We start from the raw sequence: 12,669 nt of genomic DNA on the forward strand, positions 1-12,669 counted from the left end.
GGAAATGAGGGCTGTAATAAATGCAGGTTGGTCCTACGAGAGTAGGTTTAACACACATTCGGATACTGGGTCTGATGAATTTGAATCCTATATATATGATTTTATTGGAAGTTTAACTTTCCTTTTGCCAGTTTCTGAAGTTCTTTCCCAGATTTCCTAAAAAAAAATTTTTTTTGGTAATTTTTATGGCCATATCCATGGCATATAGAAGTTTTCGGGCCAGAGATTGAATCTGAGCCACAGCTGCACCAGACCAGGGATCAAACCCACACCTCCACCTCCTTGTGACCCCAAGCGGCTGCAGTCAAATTCTTAACCCATTTTGCGGAGGTGTGTACTCCAGATTCCTTTTGTTATTTTGTTATAAAGGTAGAAGGCATAGCCCTTAATTTCAGGGGCCAGTTTTTAGCTACATTAGTCCCTGATCCTGAGAGGGCACATCTTGCCTCCCAGTGGAGGGTGTATTTGGTAATGAAAAAAATCTGGCTTAGTTAGCTTCTTTCTGGACCCTAGAAGCAGGGGTCCCTGTGCATGTTCGTAACAGGGAGTGGACAGATCTGCCCTTTTCTTAGCCTGTGTTCCCAATTCCAAAAGTTATTCTGTGTTCCTGCTCAGTGGAGTGATAGAAAATGAAGCTGGTGTTACACTGACTAGAGAGTGGGGCTGTGTCTGGAGTTCATACTAGACGGGTAGATACTTGCACAGCACTAACGACCTGGGCACGTATCCATCCATCCCACAGCCCCTTGTGAAAAAGCATGGCAATGTGTCAGGAAATCTTCCTTAATCCCTAGTCTGTGTGGGAAGGTCCCAGGTACTAGAAGTCTGTGACCTGGGATCTGCCTTTGGTGGCTGGTCTCTGCTGCTAAAGGTATGTGCACTCCAAACCACAGAACCAGTGATGTCAGTGCCCAGCAAGTCTAGTTGTTGCTAGTGGTGGCATTACTTGGAATTGAGCACTGTGCCCCCCCACCCACCCAAATGGAGTAGGTGAGTGTGTATTTATATAAAGCACTTGATTGCCTTGACTTGTCAGTGCCTTGCTTATTGCTTAATAAAAATGCAGTTCTCTAAGTCAGTAGAAAATCACAAAGATTTCAGTCTTGAGCTAAAACTTTGTAGGCTGAGGTGGACCTGGGGTTGGCTGAGTACAGTAAAAGACATCAAGAAAGAGGCATGTGAATCTTCCTTGAGACCCTCCTGCAGGGTCAGATAGGCTCTGGTCAAGACTGCAGCCTCAGGTGTTGGTCACCAGGTGCCCAAAGGAGAGCATGTGCATAGGCTATCGCAGGCCCTGTCCTGACTTGACCGTGGGATGCATCTGCCACTCCTGGCTCTGCAGCGGGGATGCACTCGGTGATCTTGCAAAAAGGAATTTGCCAAGCAGTGATGTGACAGCTGAATTAGCACTTTATTAAAAATGACAATAGAAAAGTACCTTTAAACAATTTATAAAAGCATAATAGACTGTGTGGACGCTTTCCTTAGAGACAGGCAGGGTCATCATGAAGCCTGTGCTGCCGCTGAAGGCCAGAGCAGGGCTTGGGCACAGCAGAGATGGCCCTCCCCTCATTTGTCCTGAGGGTGAGAGCCCCTCACCCTGGCTGTTCTTGTTGTATGTGATGACCTTTACAAGCTTCTTGACATCTGTTTCTAGTGAAAAATAAACTCAAAACCCAATACCAACCATATAATCATTAAAACATTGAAATCTTCACACTGTGTGAGCAGATCAGTAGGGAAGCTTGTGATCATGTTTAGCTATATCAGAAACTTCTTAGGTAAATACACTTTACACATGGCTCTTTTACAGCAATGGGGAGAGAATGAGCTGCCGTAGACTCTGGGAAGTGTCGTGCGTGACACGAGACTCACTCTGGCTTTGATGGAGTCTTGAAGCAAGATGACATGTTATTCATTCCAGATGCCCACTGGCTGCGCCCTCTCTCCCTGGGTTGGTATGGTAGGTAGGTAGTGTCACAGTGAGCATGTGGGATTTAAGATCAGGTTTTCTTTTTTTATTTTTACTTCTTTCCTTTTTAGGGCGCTCCTGCAGCATATGGAGGTTCCCAGGCTAGGGGCCGAATGGGAGCTGTATAGCTGCCAGCCTGCGCCACAGCCATGCCAGATCTGAGCCTCATCTGCAAGCTACAGCACAGCTCACAGCAGCGCTGGATCGAACCCCTCTCTTCGTGGATACTGGTTGGGCTCATAATCTGCTGAGCCAAAAGGGGAACTCCAAGAGCTGTTTTTAAATGGTTGTTGGGCCTGGTGGTGCCAGGACAGAGGAGCACCAGCTCAGTTCAACCCATGTTTTTTGCAGAACCACTTGAGAAACAGGTGGCTTAACAGAGCCAACGTCCCTTCCTAGCATGTCCACTGGGGGAGTTGGCACCAGTAGGGCACACATGGGAGTGTGCTGTCAGAAAAACCAAAGATGGCAAAACCCAACACTTAAGCATACTGTTTGTATAGTCACCCCTGGAGCTGCCAGGCTTTCAAAAGGTGTCCTCTGGAGAGGCTGCTTTTGCCCAGTGAGGAAACTGCGGTACAGATAGACGCTCCTGGAGGCTTCGATTGTCTTGCAGGGATGTCCTACTGGAACTGGGAGTCTGCACAGCACAAGCACAGTTCTAACATCTAACACCGCGTTGCTAAGGGATCCTGACTTAGACCAGGCAAAGAGATGTCTGTACATTCACGATACGATTCTGGAAATTTTGATAATACTCAAAAACATGCCTCAAACATGCAGCTTATGTTAGAGGAAAAAAAATAGACATTTTTAATTACAAGCATTCAAAAGTCAAGCACAAAATATGTGATCCAACCCAGTGTAAGAGCATCCATCCTGTCATACTTAAAGGTTTGGTATAAAAATACTCACTCTCTTGGTTTTATCGTTGACATCTTTTATGTTTCATTTGAAAATATCTCCAAACTGTACAGAAATGTATGTCAGACCATGCGTTCACAAATAACACACTATTTCTTACAATTATACAGTGTAAAAGAGTAAAACTTTTTATTATATTTTTTCTTCGAGAAAAACAGATGTGTGATAGAGGCTGTGGCAAAGTCTTGAAGGGGTCAAAACTGGGCAAGGTTTTTTCAAGCCTGAAACAGAAAGAAAATGTGTAAGGAGAGCAGCTGTCACAAGTGCATGCAGCATTTCCTTCAGGCGCAGGGCTGTTTGGACATGCCAGCGGACGGAGGTCATGGCTTAGCAGCCCTGGGTGAGTCCCATGGAGGCACATGCCAACCTCACACGGGCATCGGTGGTCTCTTTCCTTACACAGGGAGCGTGTATTTCATTTCTCTCTCTCCCCTACTAGAAACTTTCTAAAACCTCATTCCCCTGCAGTTGTAAGCATTCATGGCTGTTTTGCTTTGTGGCAAGGAAAAAAAAAAAAGGCTTCAGACAATCACTGAGTCTTCCTGACAGACAATGGCAGAGTCCCACCCTGGTCCCAGGAGTTTCTGAAATGCGGCCCCGCTCCTGTGTCTAGATTTTCATCACTTAGGTAAAGGCTGCACTGTAAGAGTGCTACTTTTACTCTGTCATTCATTTCACTTTTCTCGTCAACTCCCCCATCCCTGGTTTTCTTGTCAGACTCACATAAATCTGAGAGGTAGATGCAGAAGTAATTAGAAACTAGAATTTTGGAGTTCCTGTTGTGGCGCACCAGAATTGAATCTGACTAGTATCCGTGAGGATGTAGGTCTCATCACTGGCCTTGGTCAGTGGGTTAAGGACCTAGTGTTGCTGTGAGCTGATGAGGTGTGGGTCACAGATGAGGCTGGAATCCCGTGTTGCTGTGGCTGTAGCCAGCAGCTGTAGCTCCGATTCAACACCTAGCATGGGCACTTTCATATGCCGTGATGCGGCAGTGAGAAGCAAAAAACAAAACCTAGAATTCCGTGTTTGCATGTGGAAGCAAGCTGTCACTATTGATGTCATACACTGCCCTCAGACTTACTTGGGAAAGTGTGTATTTAGCAGCAAATCCTGAAATAAGGTACATATTTAACACTCTCCAACTCAGCTAACTGGCCAATCTTAATACTCCTATCCAAACCAGATCTTACGGTACCAGCTGGATCTGAACTATGACCCAGTGTATCTTGACAGCCTAGTTTTTAGATGACAGTGTGAATAGGTAAAGACAGTAGTGAGCCACCAATCAGAAGACCCAATATAAATACCACATACTTATTATGGACCATGAAAAAATCCACAGGGAGAAATGAAGGTGTTGCTTTGAAGAATAGGGACTTGGCCACCCAGAACCTCCTCTATAATGTTAGAATAACACCTGTCTCTTCAGCTTGTTGGAACTGTTAGTCCTAGCCCATCATTTTATTATGATTAGGATAATGAGAGTGCCCTTCAGTTTAGAAATGCTCCCAACTTGAGCTCTAGAAGCCCCTTACTTTCTCAGAATTCTCTGAAATGACTTTTCCAGCAGGAGGATCACTTTGAGAAAAATCCCACTGCGGGGTTTTTTTTTGTTTTTTTTGTTTTTTTTTTTGTCTTTTTAGGGCTGCACCAGTGGCATATGGAAGTTCCCAGGCTTGGAGTAGAATTGGAGCTGTAGCCACAAGCATATGTCACAGCCACAGCAATGCCAGATCTGAGCCACGCTTGCGACCTACCCCACAGCTCACGGCAACGCCGGATCCTTAACCCACTGAGTGAGGCCTGAGATCGAACCTGCATCCTCATGGATACTAGTCAGATTCGTTTCTGCTGAGCCATGACAGGAACTCTGAAGATCCCACTTTGACTCCTTTGCTTCCCCTGGTGCCCAGCACAGAGGGGATGGGAGATGATGTATCTAAGTGGGCCAGGAACGCTCACACCCCATCTTTGGTGCAGGTCACATGGCCTGTGATCCTTAGCAGGACCAGCAGGAGGACTCCCTCTGGAAAGTGCCATCTCTTCTGCTACCCCCTGACTTCTCCCTGGCAGGGGTGGGGCTGTAGGCTCCCAGGATCCAATCCAGGTGTGCCTGGCATGAAGCAGCCCTGGCCGGGTGGCAGGACTAAGCATGCCCAGACTTGGGGCATCTTCCCAAGGGGTCAGGCATTATCTTTGGGGCTGTAGCAGCTGATGTTCCCCAGTGAACTCACAAGCTCTGGCCTCATGCCCCCACAAAGGTCTGGCCCGTGGCCCTCTGGCTGCCACAGGTGGCTCCCCCAGCTCCCTCCCAGTCTCTGTCAACAGAAGAGGGAAACCAGCTTCGGGAACAGGAGACAAGGCCAGTTTCCTTCCTCCACACCCTGGGCTTGTCAGGCCTAGAGTGACAAGTTCTCTGTCATCTCAAATTTGGCCACGTACCAGCAACCCAAACTGTACGTTGATTCCGGGAAATAGTTTCTGAGGAACAGCAGTTCCCACTTTGGGACAGTTCAACAGGGACAGCACCGGGCAGCTCCTGGGCTCTGGGAACCTAAGAGACCTGGCAGCCACCAGCAGCCTCTTACAGAGCAGGGCCTGGGAGGGTCATCCTGGAAAGTGGCTGAGACTGGGTGTGGTGACTCCACACTGTGACCAAAGGCCTGAAACCAAAGCTGCCCCACCTTCAAGGACTGCATGAGCAGGCGAGGAACACTCCACCTTCCACAGCTGGACCATCTGGGTAAGGACGGACACGGCTGTACAGTCCCCCCTGGCCCTGGCTGGGTAAGGAAGGGCCAGGCCGGCTGGGCCTGCTTGCTCTGAGCAGGGATCAAAGGCTATCTCTGAGCAAGCGCAGGTTACCAGCTCTGGCTGCTTTGTGGTTCCACAGATCCCAGGCTGTTCTCCCCATTCTGATCAGCTTTGCCCTGGATGTTTCTGCCACCACCTCAAAGGCAACACCTCTGTACCCAGACTCTCCAGCTTCCCTTCCCACGGCTCTGTCCCTGACACGAATCTGCACCCTCTGGTCACTCTACCTTCCTGACACTGGTGTCACGACCTTGGTTTGCTTCTCCTGTTTTGTGCTTCCTCTTGACTCTCCCTGCATTACGCTTTGGGCAGCAAGATGAGACTCCTAAAGCATCTCCCTTGACCTTGCTCACATCTCCAGTGCCTCCCCAAGACCCTCAGCTTCGTCATGATCCATAGGAACATGCTGGCCCTATTCCTGCCTCCTCCCTTGTGTGAGGAGATACTCAGAACATGCAAACCCTACTATTCCTCACAACCCAGTTGAAAACCCCACTTCCTCAGACCTTTCTCGACCCTTCAGCCTATGGGCTTTCTCCTCTCAGCTCTTACAAGGAGCTCTCACTGTCCAGGCCACACCTGGGCTTTCTCAAGGATTACCTTGATTATTTTTCCCTCAAGGCTATCTCTGCCTCCCTCTACTCCAACTTACTCACTTGCATGTAGCAAAAATGCAGGCACTTTGACAAATGAAACAAGAGCGATGTGGATTGCCTGCCTGGATAAAACCTGGGCTGGGCTGAGAGCTTGGGGGGCTGTGCCCAGGGGCCATGTGGGCCCTGCTCACCGGCCTGAGGGCGGCCTCTCCAGAGAGCTGATCCCGGGCATGGGATGGTGCCTCCAGCTCTCCCATAAGCCACCCACCTGACTTCATGGTACTCTGGGCCTCCAAGCAGAGAAAGGTGGACAGGGCCGGTCAGTCTTGGCTGAGTGCAAAGACTGATCTTTGGGACTGAAAAAGATCAGGGAAGGGGGTGTGAGTCGATGGCTTCCTGAGCTTTTCCATAACTGTGCTGGGTGAGTGCAGTTCTCACATGGGAAAAGAATGCGTGTGCACTGCCACAGATGTTCCAGACCGAACAGAAGGTCAAAATGTGGCTATTTCAGTCCCTGTAAACAAGGAAAGGGGTTTAGCTAGGAACGGAGTTCAAACCCTGGAATGTATTAACAAGGACATTTTAAACAGAATGCGAAGACATCCGGGAAGAGAGCACTGTGGGGGGTGGGGGAGGGCTAGGCTCTGTTGAGAGAGGCAGACTCTCCTCACAACCTTTCCCAAAAGGGGGTCAACTAGGGCATGCATGTGACGTGATAAACAAGGGAACAAAATGTGTATAAAGTCTGGTCTGAAACAGGTCACAACTGTCCCCATTTGAAGACAGAATGTGGCCCCTTGGTACTTGGGGACAGCAGCTACTGGGCAGGGGTCGAGGTGCTGGCTGCCTGCAGTGGGGGTGGGGGAGCAATGTGGAGACAGGACAGGCTGCTCTTGCCTGACACAAGGCCGTAAGTTGGTGCATTAGAGTCTGTTTATGCCAGCAATAAAAAAAATCCTGTTTCCCCCCATTCCATTGACACATACTTGACCTATTTACTAATAATTTCTTCCCCAAGAGCTTCTCTTAACATTTATTCATTTTTACCAAAAGTCAGGTAAGGAATATTTCTTTCCACCCAAATCCCAATAAACGTGGGGCATCCTATGACTAAGGTTTTTAGTAAGAGTGGTTTGGTTTTCATTTTATACCTGTCAGCTTGATTTTTAAGAAAACAAATGCTAGTATTCATTTGTAATAAAAAAGCTTATTAGTAAAAAGGTTCAGTCTATGAAGCCTCCAGGGAACAGCCTTCAGTAGGTAGGCAGAAAATCCTCCCTATTCTAACGCTGCCGCCCCACCCCCACCTCCACCCCACCCCCAGAGTTTCTTGTGTGGATCCCAGCCCCCACCCTCAGAAGGCCCCACCTTGGGGCCAGACATCCTCATCACTGCCCAGGCCTGTCTCCAGAAGCAGTGTCCTCTGACTTGGGATCTGGGGAGAGAAAAGCCTCCTTCACTCTTAGGACCAGTGAGTGGCCCTGGAATTGGCGAGCCCCACTGTGAATAAGGCTGGGACTGAAGACACTCTCCCCACTACTGGTTCCCCACGCCCCAGGACCTTGCGCCCTAGGGCCACGCTGCTGTTATCCTTCCCTGGGTCAACAGGCCCTTACACTGACTTTTGTTGCTTCCTAGCGGGGTTAAGGCCTGGGTTGATTTACTGGATTCTAAAAAAAAAATATATATATATATATATATATCACTAACCTGCTTCCAAAATACTGTATAGGTAGCTTTTAATTGGTCCTTCAATTCCACAGAGGAGAGCGGAAGGCAAAAACAATTTTAAACAGTGCTGCTGAGTGGTGCCATGAATTAGAATATTGTGAGCATCGTTATTCAGCACCATGACTGAAGGAAAACCTGACTAATTAGAAAGCAGGCTGCAGGACTAGCAGGATAGCTGCTGGCTGCCCTGTGTGATGTGGAAGAACATGTGCTTGTTGGTAAGTCTGCCTGTCCAGGCAGAGAAGCCCGGATGAGGCCCACGCCTGCACCTCTGGAGGGCACTGAGAAGTGTGTTCCGAGCACCAGATTATTTACCCAAATGTGGTAATAACCTCCTAGGCCCAACTGCCTGGTTCTCTGTCCTTAGCAGGAATCTTGTTCTTGTTCTGACTCATCTTTCTTTATAGGCCCTTCAGAGGGATGAAATCTGCCACCTTATTTGGGCTGAGACCTAACTGCTGTTGGCCTGCGCCTGGCATTCCTGCTGTTCTAGGTCAAGCTTTCCAGAGACTGGAAGCCCCACATGGTGCCCAGCAGGCGGGTCACCTCTGGGGACGCTGCCTCAGTGTTCTGAGACCACGCTTCCTGCTAGAAGTGGACAAACTGAGAAGTGACAGCTGGTTATCAATGGAAAAGACAAGTCACCAAAATCTTCCACCACTAGAAAAGCCCTGCAGTTTAGAGGAATCCAGTGAGACTCCATTACAACTCAGTCATGCCCCAGGGCAGTCCCCCTATTTCTGAAGAGAAAAATGCCTCCAAATCATCAAGTAAGGGCACTCTACCCAGTATAATTGGATTAATACATCAAAAAGACAAGACATACTATGCAGATTTCCACCAAAATGGTTTTAAAAAAAGGGGGTGGGGGAGATCCTATTGTGGTGCAGCAGAAACAAATCTGACTAGTATCCATGAAGATACGGGTTCAAGCTTTGGCATTGCCGTGAGCTGTGGTATAGGCTGCAGACGTGGCTCAGATCCTACATTGCTAGGGTTGTGTAGGCCAGCAGCTGCAGCTCGGATTCAACCCCTAGCCTGGGACTTTCCATAGGCTGTGGTGTGGCCCTAAAAAGAAAAAAAGGAGTTCCCATCGTGGCTCAGTGGTTAACGAATCTGACTAGGAACCATGAGGTTGCGGGTTTGATCCCTGGCCTTTCTCAGCGGGTTAAGGATCCGGTGTTGCCGTGAGCTGTGGTGTAGGTTGCAGATGCGGCTTGGATCCCGTGTTGCTGTGGCTCTGGTGTAGGCCAGTGGCTACAGCTCCTATTCCACCCCTAGCCTGGGAACCTCCATATGCCGCGGGAGTGGCCCAAGAGATGGCAAAAAGACAAACAAAAAACAAACAAAAAAATGCTTATCAGGGCTTGAAGGGAAAAATCTCATTTACGTTTCAGTTCCCTGGGGTGGAAATCTCATCCCCAGAAACTGCTGGATCAGCAGGTATGGGCAGCATCACCCACCCAGCAAGGACAAGTGCTGGGTCTGTGCTCCGAGGGGCTGCAGAGCTTACTTGCTACTGTGGGACGACTGTCCCTCAGCTGGCGGTGGCTGAAGGAAAGAGCGAGGAGCACACCATGGTCACTGGTGCCCACAGCAGCCGGCCTCAACTCATGGCACCTGCTGCAACCCTGGAGAGGTCCTCCCCCCACTGTTCCCCATGGCTGAGCACCACCCTGGACATGCTGCTTCTCTGAAGAAGCAGCAGTGCCTGGAACTCACCAGCACGCTCCAGTTTTGTAGAACAGCTCAAGAACAGTAGCCACTTGAAGATCGAGTTAATACCCACAAGACAGATTGCAGCCACCATCACACACCTGGAACCTGGGGTGGAGAAGGAGATGCTGTGTTAACATGCATGGTGATGCCCACCCTGGCCGCTGGCTCCTCTGGGGCCTCACAGACCAGCTAGCTCTGAGGCAGAGGCACCAAAGTCCAGAGGAGAAGACCACCAGGAGTGGCATGACACCAGTGCATGAAGAGCTGGTGGCCGGGATGTGGTGGAGCAGGGAGAGAGGGTTCTTGGGAGTGACATACATGTCCTGGCTGCAGAGAGTGGCCCCCAGGGACTCCCTGGCAGTGAGCCCAGTTGTGTGTGTGTGGGGGGGGGACACCTAGAGAAAAGCATGCCCTTTGGGGCACAAGTGTATAAGCCATGGGCGGGGGAGGGAACACAGAGAGACAGGGCCTCTGCATACATGTCCCCATGAGCTGGATCCCCAGGCCTGTGTCCAAAAGCCAGGCCAGGAATGGTTCAGGACCCAAGGCCCTGATGAGAGGAAAAGTGTGACACCCAGCTGCCTCCAGGGACCGCCCCAGAGTCCAGCATTGGCTCTGGTCAGCCTGAGGCCACAGAAACAGCTCTCCAGGGGAGCCCGGGCCGTCACGGGTGACGAGCTCCACTTTGCACCAGGCACCTACCAGAAAACAGAAATCCAAAGCAAACACTTGTAAGCAGACCCTGCTTGTCCCAGGATCTGAGAATTTCGAAATAAAGTGCAGAGACCCAGAACACAATACATTTTTACTACCCTTCCTGCAGGCATGGCTGCCCTAGGCCAGATGGATTCCTGGGGCTGAGGAGGGAAGCCCAGGCCCAGCAAGTGGATGCCAGCACCCTGTTCCCTGCTAACATCTCTCTGGTTCTCTGTGCACCCTCCTGCCTGTGAGCACTGTGCAAAGCCTGGGATGTCCGGCTGGCCTGAGTCCCCCCACCCCCAGGTGCTGCAGGGAGCCTGTTCCTGTGCTCACATCACCTCTGGGATCAGGGGAGGCTGGGGGAAAGATCACCTTCTCAGGGTACAGCTGACTCTTTTCAGATTAGGAAAAGACAAATTTCCCCAGAATTTCATTATACAAACATTAAAAGATGAGTAGATATGATTCCAGTCTCCTAGTAAAAGTTGGGTTATTTGAGGATAGGAAAATAAATGCTCACCTCTGCAAACGAAAGCTATCAGTTCACCCAACTTTTTCCCTGCAGTGTCTGCACTTGCCAAGAGCAGGCCGGCAGCAGACCTGGGAGGGGGGCGGGGGAGCTCCTGGGCGGTCAGACCAGGGCTGCATTTTTAGGATGCCTGTCATGTAAGGAATCACACTGCTGACCAGATTCCTCTCAGCCTCTGGGCTTAAGCTAATCAGGATGACTCAGGACCGCTGATTTAAGAGTCCTGAGACCCTTGATTCCTAGGAGCACTGAGCTGCTCTTTGCAATTATGACATCAGGCAGAAGCACTGATCTGCACACTTGGCTTACTGGGTATGCAGAGAGACTCGGGGCCAGAGTCTACACAGACACCCTGAGAACACAAAACACCAGAGGGAGGAGCTCCCGTTGTGGCTAGGTTCCCGTTGTGGTGGGTTCCACCCCCAGCTCCACTCAGTGGGTTAAGGATCTGGTGTTCCCGTGAGCTGCGGTGTAGGTTCTAGATGTGCCTGGGATCTGGTGTTGTCCTAGCTGTGGCATAGGCAGGCAGCTGCAGCTCTTATTTGACCCCTAGCCTGAGAACTTCCATATGCTATAAAGGAAAAAAAAAAAAGAAAGAAAATGAAAAAAAACCAATCACCAGAGCAAATTCCAAGAATGTTCATCTTTATGGTGGGCATGGAGGCCTTCTGAATCTCTGTCTTCAGCCAAGCAGGGAGCTGACGGTAGAGGTGGGGGTGGGCTCCTGTAGGTGGCCCTGCCCTACAACCATGGAGGCACTGAGAATCAGTGTCCTGATCTTAACACTTGGCCGAGCTCTTTGAACTTGGTCCAAGGACCAGGCAGGCAGCTCTCCGGGTGCAGGTGCTCAGGGGTCTTACCTCCCAGCCAGACTCACAGAAACAGATTGTGGATAAGGGGAGCGGGGGTCACGGCTCTGACTGCACTGGGCTGTCACAACAGTCTGTTTGTAGATGATGAGCTCAGTAGGTGCCAGATGTGTTTTAACTTACAAAGCCTGGAGGATGGGAAGAGGCTGGAAGCAACACCACCACCCCAGTTTCTGGCAGGAGGCAGGTTCTCAGGCTGGTCACTGCCCCCTGCCCCTTTTTGGCCTCCCCATGGCACAGGGAGTTCCCGAGCCAGGGATCAGATCTGAGCTGTATTTGCGACCTATGCCAAAGCTGTGGCAATGCCGTATCCTTAACCCACTGTGCTATGTCCCAGCTGCTGATCTCACTGAACCACAGTGGGAACTCCAGTCCTTTCTTTTTAACTCACAGGGGAAGCAGAACCGTCCCTGGTGCTCAGGGCACACGTGGCGACCTCCTGAAGGGAAAGGCCAGTCCACTGCCTGCACTGCCTTACCCAGCTCAAACCCGTTTACTTTGCTTTAACAAAAGGGGAGGCAAAAAGAGGATTAGAGAAGTTAAATTATTCTCTAAACATAAGGGAGGTCTGTTTTGAAAAAGCAACCTCATATAAATCTGGAAGAGCTTTCATCTCTGCTCTGTGTACCGTGATGCACCTGCTGACCCCTCACATCCGCCCTCGTTCTTCGTCTTGCTCTTTTCCATTAGTCCTTCTCCCCATCTGACCTGACCTACCGTGTTTACTTTACTATTTTATTACCCTCTTTCTCCCTGTTACAGAATGTCAGCACCACAAACGCAAGGGTTTTGTCTGCTTTTGCTCACTGTATA

The 12,669-nt window shown here is 50.0% G+C and overlaps 1 protein-coding gene across 8 annotated transcripts in view; it reads right to left on the minus strand.

The window, feature by feature from the left end:
- The window catches only part of RBPMS (RNA binding protein with multiple splicing), a 187,023-nt gene continuing 175,744 nt past the window's right edge, over nt 1,391–12,669 (minus strand). For 5 of the 8 annotated variants that reach the window (XM_021074872.1, XM_021074867.1, XM_021074874.1 and 2 more), the window contains 2 exons: nt 9,763–9,864; nt 1,393–3,117 (listed from right to left, as the gene is read on the minus strand). Coding sequence is in view for 5 of the 8 variants with exons in the window: in XM_021074874.1 (XP_020930533.1) it covers nt 9,819–9,864 (46 nt within the window). In the remaining 3 variants the exon portion in view is untranslated. Of the gene's footprint in view, nt 3,118–9,762; nt 9,865–12,669 lie in introns of all 8 variants that reach the window. The other 3 variants (XM_021074865.1, XM_021074870.1, XM_021074866.1) reach the window with 2 other exon arrangements.

Source organism: Sus scrofa, chromosome 15, assembly GCF_000003025.6.
Source record: "Sus scrofa isolate TJ Tabasco breed Duroc chromosome 15, Sscrofa11.1, whole genome shotgun sequence".
Taxonomy (NCBI): Eukaryota; Metazoa; Chordata; class Mammalia; order Artiodactyla; family Suidae; genus Sus; species Sus scrofa.